The sequence below is a fragment of the Schistosoma mansoni genome (assembly GCF_000237925.1).
Source record: "Schistosoma mansoni, WGS project CABG00000000 data, chromosome 4 unplaced supercontig 0032, strain Puerto Rico, whole genome shotgun sequence".
In the NCBI taxonomy this organism is placed as follows: Eukaryota; Metazoa; Platyhelminthes; class Trematoda; order Strigeidida; family Schistosomatidae; genus Schistosoma; species Schistosoma mansoni.
This window is the reverse complement of record NW_017386017.1, coordinates 1158864-1175575: the sequence shown is the minus strand read 5'-3', so window position 1 is coordinate 1175575 and position 16712 is coordinate 1158864. Positions and strand designations below refer to the sequence as shown.

Genomic DNA, 16712 nt, shown 5'->3' with positions numbered 1-16712 from the left:
TCTCTAAAAGTTGACAAACTGAACCACTGAATTATCGCTTTATAAATCAACGATAAACATTTTAGTTTTTCCTATTTGAAAGTGTGAGTCAAATGAAGCTAGACTACCATGGAAAACCTGGAAGCACTGGACGGCCGTTTTCTCCTATTATGGGACTCCTCAGCAGTGCGCATCCACGATCCCTCATTCGCGAGATTCAAACCCAGGACCTACCAATCTCGCGCCAAAGCACTTAACCCATAGTGCTTCTAGGTTTTCCATGGTGGTTTAGCTTCAATCGACTCATGATTTCAATTATGAAAATACTAAAATATCCACAAAACCCCTTCTGATTTTAGTTATTGTTATAACTCTCGGTTTTCCACGTCTACACGAATGGAACCTTAATTTACCTTAGACGAATATCTAGACTAGATTCCCTTCCAGTGTCTACCATACAGGACTTCGGTGCAACTCAGATGAAGAACGTATGATTAACCTGATGAGAACGTAAATATATTTTCACACGCCAAAACCGACAAAAATCACAGTAAGAATGGGAATAAAAGAATATATAACTCATATATTACCTGTCAGATTATCTACTAGTCTGACTTAACAAATAATCAATCATTATTATCCTCGCCCACAAATCCATTTTGTAAATTTGAACCAAAAATCCCAAGTATTATTAATAACCATCGACTAGTGGTAACTTCGTGAATAAATCATTCGAATTTCAACTGTGGTGATCAAGAACACGACTGGTGAGGACAATCGAATGTATTTAAGCACAAATTACAAACTATATTACTAAGGTTTGATAGCCATACAGCAAACAGTTAATTTGCAATATAACAGTCAATTGTCTCAATCTTCACTGTTCCTTCTGTAAATATCAATCTATCTTCTCTAATTTCATTGTTTATGTATTTTCCTACCAATTGCGCTTCATTTCAGTTCTTTCGTTATCGGTCTTCTGCCAAAATACATTCCATGTCTGGCCATCACCATATACTACTTATGAGGATATAAGTAGACCACACCACACAACTATTGGGTTTCAAATCTAAACACAAAACCATACATCTATTTCAACACAGAATGTTAGTTATTATACATGAACTGTCCAATTAAAATTATATGTCTGTTCAATATCAAGTGGTACATTTGAAGTGCAAAAACACTAAATATTGTTTCTAGAGAATACTTAACTGACTTAGTATATGCTCCTGCAAAATCAACAATCCTATAACTTAAGATAAAAATATGAAGATGATCAATGAGAATAATTCTTAATATAATTTACATATTAATAGTCAGATTTGTATTCGTTAAAACTTGTGGACGAGTGGATGCCCTGTTAAATGTATAACGTGATAAGACCGCCAATCAGAGAGCAGCGAATTATTGATCGGAACAGTGACACGGAAACTGTACGAGCAGTCTAGAGTACTTGTCGGTCCTGCTATCTGCCTAGCCCAGCCAGTTAAATCTAGAACACCAATCTCAGCCTCTGTGGTATGAATCTATGCGAATCATTTATTTCAAGCATACACGGTTTATAAACTAGACAGACAGACCACATCACACCATAAAATAGAAAATAATATTTGTACAAGATCAAGCCAAATGTGGCTGTGAACGTAGGATACAGTAACCAATAAACTGAATATAATTTAGCAACAGTAAATCGTACAGTAATAAGTCATAAGTCAAAATGAAGCTTATAATAAGATGAATATAGATATACATAATCTAATTACTCAATAGTTAAACAATAAGAATATATATAGAATAATAGTCCATCTATAGGTCCTGGAAGTTACCCATACTTATATCTTCGCTAGGATATAACAGTATTAGATTAAACTAAATGAATGAATATTAATTTTTGATGATTAAAAGATAGATTGTTATGTTTACTGTATAAAATATGATTAAATATTATAGATTTTAAAGAAAATAATTCATTATTGAGTGTATATTTGATAAGTCTTGTTGCTCACCACCCAGTGATCAATCAATTGTGATTACATCTCAGTCCTACAGGAGGTTGATCGCGGCCCGAGTAGCTCAGTGGTAACGTCTCTGACTGTGAAGCTGAGTGACACGGGATCGAATCCATCAGGGAGCATCAGTTTCCTCAAGATTACAGGTGCACCTTGCTAACGAGTGCCAAGTAGCACGAAACCCGGGTGCAGGGTTTCCTGTTGACCACCTCCAACCACCATCTTATAAGCCTTGTTGATTGAACGCTATACTCAGATCCTAAGCTGGTCTCGTAACCCTCAAGCTAGAACTACACTGCGACTTCAACACGAGAGAAAAGGCGCACAATATACGAGAAGCACTTTACTCCAAAGGTCCATTTATGTGCAGAAAATATAGGGATTTTATATTATTTTAGAAGTCCTTGGGTTTTCCTGAACCTGTCATGTCTATTGCGAGAAATTTTCAGGATTGCCCTAACAAAATTGTATTTGAAGAATTAATTATATGACCATAGTTACCACCATATCATCTATTATAAAACCAAACAATAAAACAGTAAATTATTTTCTTTTTTTATAACCTACTCTATTTGTTAGAAACGAGTGTAGCTCAACAAAATGTCTGAAACGACGTAGAGTATTCCAAGATTCTGATTGACTAGTAGATAGTACAGTACGTGTAACTTTTATAGTATAAATTACATAAGAATCATGCATTATTTCTAGAAAAAAAGAAGATGAATGTAAATAACTTTGTTAGTTTGATGTTTACTAAGTTAAATTGGTTTATGTTTATTTGATTTATTTGAACACAAACACTGGTGAAACTGGGCACTAAATACATATGCTCCACATAATTAACAATGAGGTCAGTAGCAGTTATCATTTATATGTGTGAGGGTTGTAATACTGTCCGGGTGCCCAAACCGAAGCAGGTGGTTTTCTTAGGGGGCCACACCCGGAGGTCTAGTCCACAAGGCAGTGGAACAACGTTAGGAGATGCAGTCCCATTATAGCCGGTGATCAACAATAGGTTCATATGCCATTTGTTCCTAAAGCCATATGCACCATTGGTTTGGAATCAGGGTTTTCCAACTCCCCTAGGTGGATCCTCGATATACACCAATCCGGTTAATGATTGTAAAATGTAATCTTATAAAAATATTCGGTAGAACTACGCTTTGTTAATGACAATGTTAAATTAAGAAATAAAGAGTGAAAATGAATTGTGGGGATATGGACGAATACTTATTCAGTCAGTTCTTTGATTTTAAAAATCAAAAGCCTTTAATTTACCTTCAAGGCTTCATGAACCATGTTCATTATTCTTTAATTTTCCTATATTTATTAGTATTAAATGTTACCATAACTTTTTATTTAGCTCTTGATTAAATATAAGCTAATCAACTTTGCATCTTGAATTTTGCGCAAAGATTCAACAATCGAAATCTCAAATAGACGTCGAAATGTAATAAATGAAAGGTTTAAATCGTAAATAAAGCGAACTCGAGTGCTGTTAAAAGCGGTTGTCACTTACAGGTTGCATACATCATGGTAAGGCATTTCCTGAGATAGCCAAAAAAACTTGGATTAGTAGTAGACTTAACAATCTGAGAGCTTTACTACAGTACACAAAAAAAAACTCTTTAGGGTCGATCAAACGGGATTTTCACGGGTATTTAAAGATGAGTCAACTACGTACTTGTAAGTCTTCCTGACTACAACGACAATTATTGTAGGAAGATGAGATGGGCTATTTTTAGGGTTGGTCTTTTCTAACCCTATCTTTTCGTTGTGAGGAAGCATAATCGCTGTAGATGTTGGTTATCTAAGGGAAAATCCTTACTGCCGTCACGATCCGGTACAGTCAGTAGCACGACTGGACCTTAAGTTGCTGCTTTTGGCCTAACTGTTCTCTAACCAACTTGCATGATATGACAAGACTTAAATGAACATGTATTTCAGCCGATACAACTAGATTAAGTAATAGTGATATGACATCTTGATCACCACATCCATGTAGCAGCTACAGTCAGTTATGAATGACTGTAGTATGAGGTAAATAATAATAATAACACAATTGAATCAACAGTTGTGTACAAAGTCGCACGATATAACACTTAGGCAGCTGGTGAACTAACAATACGTATAACTAAGACAAAAAAGATACCATATAAATGAAATTTTAGGCTTCAATAATCTAGTTTAGTCAATACAAACAAATAAATTACCTGCTCGAGTTATTGCAGCTGTGTAAACATCATCAAAAGCCCCACGTCCAGTAGTATTTGTTGTTGAAATAATCTTTTTTTTAAAAAGGAAAAAACGAAAGGTAACAGAAAAAGTTAGAGAGTTTTACAAGCACCACGGGTTAGAATTAATTTTTAGACGATTAGAATTCAGTAAAACATAATTTTTCCTGCCAAAAAATTCCATCACCTCATACGTTACAAATAACTGTTTCGCGTACAAGCTAAACACATTAGATCGCGAGTTAATGAGCTTCAACGAATAGTCAAATTGGCATCAGTTCATAATGAAAACTATAGTCACATTGATTGATACCACATGACCTGGCATGATGAATTGGTTTGGGGATGGACTACATGAAACTTTTGACAGCCGTAATTGTTGGCCTAGTTAAGTCGAAAAAATGACAATATATCTATTCTTATGATATCAGATTATGATTCCGCAGTATTACTGTAGTGAACAAGAATACTAGTTGGGGACAATCGAATGTATTTAAGCACAAATTACAGACTATCTCACTAAATTCTGATAACAAAACAGTGAACAGTTAATTTGCAAAATAACAATCAATTGTCTCAATCTTCACTGTTCCTTCTGTAAATATCAGTTCATCTTCTCTAATCCAATTGTTCATGCATTTTCCTACCAATTGCGCTTCATTTCAGTTCTTTCGTTATCTGTTTTCTTCCAAAATACATTCCATGTCTGGCCATCACCATATACTACTTGTGTGGATATAAGTAGACCACACCACATTACTTCAAAAAGTTTCAAATTAAAATGCGCAAAACACTGGATAAAACTTATTCTTGTACCCAAGATATCTTAGACATAGTGTGATTCAAACTCATTATCTAACGACCATACAGACAAACATTTAAAATAGGATTTCATAAACAATTAAAACCACTTGATACGGACTAATGATAAGGTGGATTTGAAGCAGAGATCAAGTTTAAAACTTTTATTTGGATTATTGTATACTGTGTTATTAAGTTAGAATACGAAAGCTCAGAGCATTTACAATGGAAAGTAATTTATAAGATGAAAGCTTTTACGGCAACAAACTATACATATAAATCGACGAGATCACAGTCAACTTCATGATTGACTTAGCGAAGTAAAACTGAGAAATATTTAGTAATCGAATGAATGATAAATTCCATAGTTCGAATTTAGCGAACTATATCATTTTTCTATTTGAAACACGAAGAATATAATATGGTAAACACATTGGTTAAAACTGGATTTAGTTCTTTATTAAACATGATGCTCCCCAAATAAAACAACAATAGTACTATGTTTAAAGAGATCACTCTAAATCGGCGAACGGAACGAAGGATCAGCGACACAACGACAAGACAAGCTAAACTATTCCAATGCGTTCCAGCACCACTAACTATAGGGAGAAGTCCAGATTTAGATGAGGGAAAGTATATTCCACAAGCAGCCAGAAGCTCGAACAACAACTCGAGCGTACATATATATATATATATATATATATATATATATATATATATAGCATAAAATATCTTTGGGAAACGTTACGAAATAGCATATTAAACGAGTCAACCAATCAATGACATTTAGGGTCCTTTCGAGTGGGAAATACAATCTGAAGGAACTAAATAAGCGCTTCTGGTGCAAAGACAGGAAATTCAAACTTCCAAAATAAAATTACGAAAATAAGAAGTTCATCAAGTGATTTCTGAGGATCTAGCATCCCTAACAAATAGTCCTTAAAGATCACTTTCATTATAGAGGCGCAGTCATTAACAACCAAAAAGCAATCTACAACTGTTAAGTTCTAGAGCTCAGTATCCGTTAGTACTGAGTAACTGATGAACACATGACAAGCGAAGTTAACCTAGTTGAAAGTACGTTAGAAACTAACCGATGACACTGGGATAAAAATCGTGACTAAATTTGGAAATATGCTCACTGAACTACGATACAGTGGTTTAATAAGGTCGAATCCGTAACAAGATCTGACAATTGTTAATTCGATCGTCTGCATAGAGTCATGAATGCCCTTACTGTCAAGAAGTCTCGAACTGGGACAAGAATGTTGTCCGATGCCACTTAGTTCTTAATAGCTCTACAAAGTCAATGGGAATCCTTGATGAAAAGTTTGTAACCCAATTAGTTATACAAAATGTCATTGATCCCATGATAACGAAGCAATCAGTTATTACAAAAGCATATTAAATAAAAATTAGATTTATTATGAATAACAGGAAAATCGAAATGTAATTAAACAAAACACATCTACGTACACGAGATTCCGATAACCTTGGCAACCCTGATTGTTTGGTTTCTGAAGAAAAAAAGTGAGTAAATAATCGTCAGATGAATAATTCTTATAGTTAAATTGTTTAAGGGAAAATATATAGTAATTTATCTGATAAACATAGTGACCACTGAGAAACAAAACTACCAAACTTTATGTATCCCCTTAAAGAATAAAAGAAATACGGTAAAAACTCATTCATTAGAGAATAATGCCTTTACGCTCATTGAATATGAGTGGTAAATTTTCGATTGTTAAAATGAAGTAAATGAATTCTGGTGAATAAGTTATATGGAATAATAGGATACAGCTGAGTGATGGCTGCTCATGGGACTGAATTATTGACGTAAGCCCCTGAATGAATATGAAATCAAAAACAAGACCACTAATCTGAACATTAAGTTTTTCATTCAGTAAACGAGCATGCTTACATACAAATTATTAACAGTAAAACCAACATGATTAAATTCTATAGTTGATTGGAGAAACCGAATACGTTGGTTTATAGCTCTTCAATCGACTAATTACTAACCATCATCTCAGATTGTTTGACTAAACAGAGTAGTTCACCCTGTGAGAATCAACGTAAGCCAAGATACGATATAGTTAATAAGATGTTTATTAAGATTCGATGACAAAACTCTGTTTATCCAGAAACTTTAATGGACATCTCTAATGGATTAATCTTGAGGAAAGTATGAAATTCAATGATGAGGGGACAGGTGACCAAAATGTCCAAATTTTTTTACTACTATATTACGACACATTGTATTAATACTCACTGGATCCATAAATATGAAATTGATAAAAACTGTCACGTTAATACACAATTCAATAGATTCAACAACATAACTTGGTCACGACTCCGCATGTATGACTTGAACCCAGGACCTTCGGTTTCGTGCGCGAATGCCTAACCTCTAAAATACTTAGTCGGCATCCGACGGAGTTAATATCTAACTTTGACCAATCGAGCGACCGTCACTATTGTGTTCAGTGAGTAAATGCCTCACGACAGACACGGTTGAACTCCACTGGTCACGGCTTCTCACCAGAACTCCAGGAAATACATTTTGAAGCCAGTCACTAGTGAGTACACAATGATTATTATTAGAATGGGGGATTGTGGAGATTGTAATAATTTAATAGTTGAATTCATTAGTCTATTTGTTGTTGTTGTTGTTGTTGTTGTAAATGCTTATTTATGATTATTTCATTTATTGAGAAAAATGTAAAATATTACCTTTAGAAGAATCATTTTCTATACATTTCCAATCTGTACAATCCTCGACAGAATTCGCAGAACATGGCATTTGAGACAAGGAAGAAATATTATGAATAATAGAACCGCTTGAAACAGTGATCTTGTCAGATTGAGATAATGATTGAGATTGGCTTTGAGGTAATGTATCATTTGAAATGGGAGGGATGGATATAAAATTAGATGATGAAGATTGTTCTAATGGTTCCTTGAGTAAATCTAACTCAGCCAAAAGATGAATATATTGACTACTACGTTTAAATGCACCAAAACAATCGGGACTTGAGAGAATGTTAACAATCTGTTAAATGTAAAACGTTTGGTTAAAAACCTCGGTTGAAGCCATATAAAGATAAAGTAGTGTAAACAAAAACATGCTTCGCCTCATTAGGAACTCATTAGCTAGATGTGAGAGTTCTCAGTTATTAGGCTGTAGGTGGCATATTCAAACCTCGTTTCAGAGAGTTCATCTCGGGTACTGTTCTGTGATCTCTTACCTGACTCTGATTTGGATGGACGTATTAATACGTTATGAACATAAAACTGCCATTTAACTTCGTATATTGTCTAGGCTAACCCAATTTGTGTGACGGTGGTAATAAGAAGCCAAATAAGGGTTGCGTTGGATGAACTTATTTCAAGAGCTCGTTTATCCACACAGACATTTAGAATGAAAAGCTGGGAATCGAAGAAGGCAAGTTTGCTGATCCCAATTGATAAAGCGTGACTCAATATTTATACGCAGACAAAAATAAACTAGATATGTGATGAATAGGGTACGCGATACACACACGCTCATGTAAAAACAGTAAAGGTTAATAAACGAATAATTGAGGTCAAAATGTGATTCAACAACACTAAATATACTGATCTGTCCGGAAGCTAGAAGAACCCATGTGGGCATGAAATAGTACTAGACACTACAGTATCGTTAGCTTTGATTACAGGAGGCCTAAAATAAAATGCATAAGTATAAACGTAGTAACCAAGTGACACTATGTTTGTAACACCAGATTGAGATAGATTAAACTACTAAATCATGATTATAACCCTTTTTCAACTCAGATTCGTTTGCTTTACAACCCAGACTCCACAATTTTGCTTTACAAAGTCAAATTTATGACCAAAGTCTAAGGCGACTTATTGATTATTATAATAAATCACACGAGTACTGAAAGGCTAGATGCCTAAAATCATATGATATTCAACCATATTGTAACAAATGGAGACACCACTCCACATATTTCGGTTTGGTCGAAAATAGAGCATCTGAAATCCGGGTTTGAATTCCCAATTCTATCATCAAAATCAGTATTTATTTTGTGAATACAAATTCTATAATTTCTGACAATGAACGGTTTAGGTTTGTTAATAACGGAATAAAACGAATGATGGTCAATAGCCGATGATGTGCAATGATACGGTGTAGCAGAGCGATAATTTCTAACAACATCGAACTATCAATGTAATGGTTAAGATAAACTAATAATGACAGGCAAGAGACAAATAGCCGTTTTATTTACTAAATGTTTATATACAAAGTATTAAATACAAAAATAAATATGAATACATGACATAAACAACCGGAGGTTATGAAGAAATTTGTAGGTTAATCACTTTCCAAGCGAATAAACAATGAGCTGACTTCATGATTAATTTTTACTCATTATATCAGAAAGTTACCATCATCAGCGTACGATATGTGCGCATGTAACTAACAATGAATATAATATTGAATAAAGCCATTAATGACAATAACAATAAGAATGAAAACTTAGCAGAAAAATGTTGAGTCGGCTTCCGGAGAACTTCAACGGAGCCTCCAGAAGCCCAAAAGGGGCCGAAGAGCCCTAGCCAATCAGAGCATGATGGAACATTCTAGAATTCCAGCGTGGCGTGCTACTATTGGTCGGTAGCATAATATGTCGTTAACGGATTGGCTAAAATATGATGTTGATTTAACAGACGCTAACATCTATAAATACCCATGATTTTTTGTACAAGAACGAACCTTGGGGTAAAGTATTTTCTCTCATACTTGCGTCTTTTCTCTGGTGTTCAAGTCGCTGGGTAGCTCTAGCCTGTGGGTTACCAGAATATCTTAGGAAACGAATATAGCGTACAATCAACAAGACGTATCACTGGTGACGGGGTTAGCTTATCAAGATGTCATTTACCTTTGAACAATTTGAAGCCTTGCTGGAACGTCAAGAAAAACGTTTCGAACAGTTCCAGGTTCGTATTATAGAGACTTTAACCCAAAAATTGAACCCAAGTCAAAATGGTGTTACAGACGATGTTTCCAAATCTAATGTCGACCATATTATTAATCCTACCTATGAATTTAATTTCGATGGTTCGGCTGGTATTACTTTTGAAACCTGGTTCAAGAAATACGAAGATTTATTCAAGGTCGACCTCAGAAGATTTGATGACGCCGCCAAGGTCGGAATACTCTTAAGAAAACTTGGCACAGTTGAACATGAACGCTACAGTAATTTCACCCTTCCAAAGAACCCAAGAGACTTTTGATGAAACAATTGAGATTTTGTCACAAATCTTTGCTGAACAGTCATCCTTATTCAACATTCGTTATCAATGTTTGAAGATAACAAAAGCAGCTGATGATGACTGGGTGGAGCATGCAGGTTTAGCAAATCGTGAGTGTGAACGCTTCAAATTATCAACAATGACAGAAGATCAGTTTAAATGTCTCGTATTTGTGTGTAGTCTACAATCTTCCGAAGATGCTGATATCAGAACCAGAATTTTGAGTAAAATTGAACAGTGTCCGAACATAACACTACAAGAAGTTACTACAGAGTGTCAAAGACTGGTCAACTTGAAACATGATACTTACATGGTTGAAAATAATAACCGTTTACCACATGTTCATGCTGTAAGCGAAAAGAAAGAATTCTACCCAAGAACAGTATCGCTCACAGGCGACCAGCCCCCATCTTCATGCTGGTCATGTGGAGGTTGACACTATCAGAGGTTCTGCCCGTATAAAGAACATCGTTGCAGAAAATGTCATCCAAAGCGGCATAAAGAAACAAACTTCAGAAGAAGAACCCATAAACGACATTCGTCGAAATTATACTCCAATATTCCAATGTTCTTCCATGTTTCTGGGCTGATTAGTGTAATATCAGAAGCTGTATCAAGCTGAAGTCGAGTAGGGTGTTTATTAATATCCAAGGTTACGTACTTTCTTTGGCGGAAACTTCGTGCTTTGTTACATGATACCAATATTCTATTCGTTAATGCGTCAGACCTGTATTTTTTGGAGTAAAATTTCGACTAATGTCGTTTATGGGTTCTTCTTCTGAAGTTTGACAACCTGTGGTCCTACGGAAGCCAGTGCTCCTTCTTTCTCTAATCACTCCAGACCGGTTCAGAAGAAGCCCCCTTCTCCATGTTGGCACTGTGGAGCCTGGCATTATGTGAAAGTTTGTCCATTCAAACAGCAGGTGTGCGATCGCTGTCATAAAGTTGATCACAAAAGCGGTTTTTGCCAATCCCATCGACCCAATAGTCGTCGAAATGCACAGACGCAACGTCGTTATACTAAAAAGCAGCTTCCCTCACCAAGGAGTTTAGCAGCAGTCTTTCACACTCATGCCGCCACGCGACGCAAATCTCTAACCCTCTCAATCAATGGTCAGCCAATTCGATTGCAGTTGGACACTGCATCAGATATCACTATTCTGTCGAAAAAGACTTGGCGAACCTTGGGTCAACCGCCCATCAAACCATCTTCGCAGACAGCCGTTAGTGTATGTGGTGGTCATCTCCGACTTCATGGTGAACTTAATTGCTGTATTTCGTTCAATGGTACAACCATCAATGGTACGTGCTACATCACCAAATCCCCTCTCAATCTTCTGGGTTTAGATTGGTTCGAAGAACTTGGTCTTGCCAATCTTCCTACCAGCACTATCTGTAATCAAGTAAAAACTCCTGCTACTACACAACAGCATGCTGCAGACCTCCAAAAACGATTCATTGAACTCTTTCAGCCTGGTCTTGGTCTTTGTTCCACAACTGAAGCTGTTTTGAAACTTCAGCCAGAAGCTACGCCAGTTTTTCATCCAAAACGTCCAGTCCCATATGCATCCCTACCTCTGGTTGACGCTGAACTTCAACGTTTGGAAACTGAAGGTGTCCTTGTACCTGTTTCTTATTCTTCATGGGCTGCACCAATTGTGGTTGTCAAAAAGTCTGATGGTTCCATACGCATCTGTGCAGACTTCTCTACAGGACTCAACGCGGCGCTACAACAGCATCATTATCCGCTGCCGATCCCAGATGATTTGTTTACTATTTTAAATGGTGGTACCTACTTCGCTAAGCTAGATCTCGTGGATGCTTACCTTCAAATTCCTGTCGCTCGCGAATCGAGAGAATTGCTGACAATCAACACTCACCGAGGACTTTTCCAGTATACCCGATTACCCTTTGGTATCAAGACTGCTCCAGCGATATTCCAGCAGATTATGGATACTATTCTGGCAGATGTTCCTGGTGTTGCTACGTATCTTGACGACGTCCTCATTGTCGGCTCAACTGCTGATGAATTGCATTCCAGAACATATTTAGTTCTACAACGCCTCCAAGATAATGGTTTTCGCCTTCGTCCAGAGAAATGCCAATTCTTCCTACGCTCCGTTAAATACCTGGGGTTTATCTTTGATGCTTCTGGACGACATCCTGATCCTCAAAATACTCATGCAATCCAGCAAATGCCTGCTCCCACTGATGTATCTTCACTGCGATCATTTTTGGAAATGGTTAGCTACTATTCAGCATTTCTACCATCACTACATGATGTACGATATCCATTAAATCATCTGCTAGAAAAGAATGCTACTTGGAATTGGTCCACGCAATGTGAGTCAGCTTTTTCAAAACTTAAAGCCATGTTAAGCTCCAAACTACTGCTAACCCACTACAATCCGAAACTACCAATTGTAGTTGCTGCTGATGCTTCAACCCATGGACTGGGTGCCGTACTATTGCATGTTTTTTCCCGATGGTTCAGAGAAAGCAGTGATGCATGCTTCCAGAACACTAACAGTTGCTGAGAAACGTTATGGTCAGATCGAGAAAGAAGCCTTTGCTCTAATTTTTGCTGTCCGGCGATTCCACAAATTCATTTACGGGCGCCGTTTCGTTTTGTTCACAGACCATAAGCCGCTGTTGTCAATTTTTGGATCAAAGAAAGGCATTCCTGTTCATTCTGCTAATCGTCTTCAACGTTGGGCGTTGGCGTTACTGAGCTACGACTTCGACATCCAGTATCGACGTTCTGAAGATTTTGGTCAAGCGGATGCATTGTCCAGACTTATCAGCAAGCACTCTACAACTGATGAGGATACACTCATAGCCACAATAGCAACGGAAGATGATTCTGGTGCTACACTATTGGCGAATGCCGTTCGAGCAATGCCTGTTACAGCTGAAGATGTTCGCAAAGCTACCAGAGACGACCCGATTATTGGAAAAGCAATCACCTACGTTCAGAGTCGATGGCCCGTTAAGCAGTTTAGTGGTGAAATGCCACACCTATCGAATCGTTGCAACTCCGCCTGTAGCTCCTCTGGGGGTTGCTGCCGGTCCCAAGCCCGGGTAAAGGAGGAGGGTTGGGTATGGGGTTAGCGACCCCATCCCGTAGAAAATCAACTCGCTAAAAAAACGCTAACCAGAAAAAATCATTCAAACCATTTAAACTCTGCCCTGGGAGTAGAAGGAATAATTATGAACTCTCATGATGAAAGCCGAGTTCATTCGGAAGTCATGAGGCCGATGCACCTTCTTACAACCAGAGCAACAATTCTTATAGGTACATGGAATGTCCGGACAATGTGGGAGACCGGAAGAGTCTTCCAAATTGCTGCAGAAATGAGAAAATACAACCTGGAGGTGCTTGGAATCAGTGAAACGCATTGGACGCAGGTTGGACAACAACGACTGTCTTCAGGAGAACTTCTGTTATACTCCGGTCATGAAGAAGAAAATGCCCCACATACACAAGGAGTTGCATTGATGCTGTCCAGAAAAGCACAAAATGCACTTATAGGATGGGAATCTCATGGACCAAGGATCATCAAAGCCTCCTTCAAAACAAAGAGAGAGGGCATTACAATGAACGTCATCCAATGCTATGCGCCGACCAACGACTACGATGAAGACGCTAAAGACCAATTCTACGATAGGCTGCAGTCGATCTTCGAGAAGTGCCCAACCAAAGACCTGACCATTCTGATGGGAGATCTCAATGCCAAGGTTGGAAAGGACAACACTGGATATGAAGACGTCATGGGACAACATGGACTGGGAGAAAGGAACGAAAATGGTGAGAGATTTGCAAACCTATGTGCCTTCAATAAACTGGTCATAGGTGGCACCACATTTCCACACAAAAACATACACAAAGCCACTTGGATTTCACCGGATCACACTACACAGAATCAAATCGACCATATCTGCATCAACAAAAAGTTCAGGAGGACGATGGAGCATGTGAGAACCAGAAGAGGAGCTGATATAGTATCCGATCATCATTTGCTGGTCGCCAAGATGAAACTAAAACTCAAGAAGCACTGGACAACGGCGCGGACAACATCACAAAAGTTTAATACGGCCTTTCTTCGAGATGCTGACAAACTCAACAAATTTAACATAACCCTCAGCAACAGGTTCCAGGCCTTTCATGATCTACTCAATGGAGAGGGGACTACCATGGAGAGCAACTGGAAAGGTATCAAAGAGGCAATCATTTCAACATGTCAGGAGGTTCTGGGCCAAAAGAAGCACCATCACAGGGAATGGATCACTGTTAGTACACTGGATAAAATTGAAGAAAGAAGGAACAAGAAGGCAGCAATCAATATCAGCCGAACAAGAGCGGAAAAAGCCAAGGCACAAGCCGAATACACAGAGGCAAACAAGCAAGTGAAGAGGAGCATCAGAACCGACAAACGTAAATATGTGGAAGATTTAGCGATGACAGCGGAAAAGGCTGCAAGAGAGGGAAACATGAGACAACTGTATGATACAACCAAGAAACTTGCTGGAGATTACCGTAAACCAGAAAGACCAGTGAAAAGCAAGGAAGGCAAAGTAATCACCGACATTGAAGAACAACGAAACAGGTGGGTAGAACACTTCAAAGAACTCTTAAATCGACCAGCTCCACTGAACCCACCCAACATCGAAGCAGCACCCACAGACCTCCCAATCGATGTTGGCCCACCAACAATTGAAGAGATCAGCATGGCCATTAGACAAATCAAGATCGGCAAAGCAGCGGGACCAGACAACATCCCGGCAGAGGCACTGAAAGCAAATGTAGCAGCAAATGCCAAGATACTACACATCCTCTTCAGTAAGATTTGGAACGAAGAACAAGTACCAACAGACTGGAAAAAAGGACTTCTGATCAAAGTACCAAAGAAAGGTGATCTTACCAAGTGCGACAACTACAGGGGCATCACTCTCCTCTCAATACCAGGGAAAGTCTTCAACAGAGTATTGTTAAACAGGATGAAGGATTCCGTAGACGCCCAACTTCGAGATCAACAAGCTGGATTTCATAAGGATAGATCGTGCACAGATCAAATCGCAACTCTACGTATCATTGTGGAACAATCAATCGAATGGAATTCATCACTCTACATCAACTTCATCGACTACGAGAAGGCATTTGATAGCGTGGACAGGACGACACTATGGAGGCTTCTTCGACACTACGGCGTGCCTGAGAAGATAGTCAATATCATACGGAACTCCTATGATGGACTAAACTGCCAAATCGTCCACGGAGGACAACTCACCGACTCGTTTCAAGTAAAGACTGGTGTAAGGCAAGGTTGCCTACTCTCACCGTTTCTCTTTCTCCTGGTAATAGACTGGATCATGAAGACGTCAACGACTGGAGGAAAGCACGGGATACAGTGGACAGGCAGGATGCAACTTGACGATCTAGACTTCGCGGATGATCTGGCTCTTCTATCACAAACGCAACAACAAATGCAGGAGAAAACGACCAGTGTAGCAGCAGCCTCAGCAGCAGTAGGTCTCAATATAAACAAAGGGAAAAGCAAGACTCTCCGATGCAACACAATATGCACCAATCAAATTACACTTGACGGAGAAGCTTTGGAAGATGTGGAAACCTTTACATATCTGGGCAGCATCATTGATGAACACGGTGGATCAGATGCAGATGTGAAGGCGCGGATCGGAAAAGCAAGAGCAGCATACTTACAACTGAAAAACATCTGGAGCTCAAAACAATTGTCAACCAACACCAAGGTTAGAATTTTCAATACAAATGTCAAGACAGTTCTATTGTATGGGGCGGAGACGTGGAGAACTACGAAAGCCATTATCCAGAAGATACAAGTGTTTATTAACAGTTGTCTACGCAAGATACTTCGGATCCGATGGCCAGACACTATCAGCAACAAGTTACTGTGGGAGACAACAAACCAGATTCCAGCGGAGGAAGAAATCAGGAGGAGGCGCTGGAAGTGGATAGGGCACACTTTGAGGAAATCACCCGATTGCGTCACAAGACAAGCCCTCACATGGAATCCTGAAGGTCAAAGGAGAAGAGGAAGACCAAAGAACACATTACGCCGAGAAATAGAGACAGACATGAGAAGAATGAACAAGAACTGGATACAACTAGAAAAGAAGGCCCAGGACAGAGTGGGTTGGAGAATGCTGGTCGGCGGCCTATGCTCCATTGGGAGTAACAGGCGAAAGTAAGTAAGTAAGTAAGCGAATCGTTGCAGCGCTCTTTGTGTTGTCAATGACTGTCTGATGTTTGGTGACCGTGTAGTAATTCCAACAACCCTGCGTGCCAAGGTCCTACGCCAATTTCACGCTGGTCATCCAGGGATAAACCGTATGAAATCTATCGCTC

General features: G+C 38.5%; 1 protein-coding gene across 1 annotated transcript in view; it reads right to left on the bottom strand.

The window, feature by feature from the left end:
* The window catches only part of Smp_148940 (sorting nexin, putative), a gene marked incomplete at both ends in the record, with an annotated part of 41336 nt that overhangs the window by 12224 nt on the left and 12400 nt on the right, over positions 1-16712 (bottom strand). Inside the window, 4 exons of the mRNA XM_018791144.1 lie at positions 2559-2695; positions 4205-4277; positions 6503-6543; positions 7760-8078. Coding sequence (XP_018645660.1) covers positions 2559-2695; positions 4205-4277; positions 6503-6543; positions 7760-8078 — 570 coding nt within the window. The remainder of the gene's footprint in view (positions 1-2558; positions 2696-4204; positions 4278-6502; positions 6544-7759; positions 8079-16712) is intronic.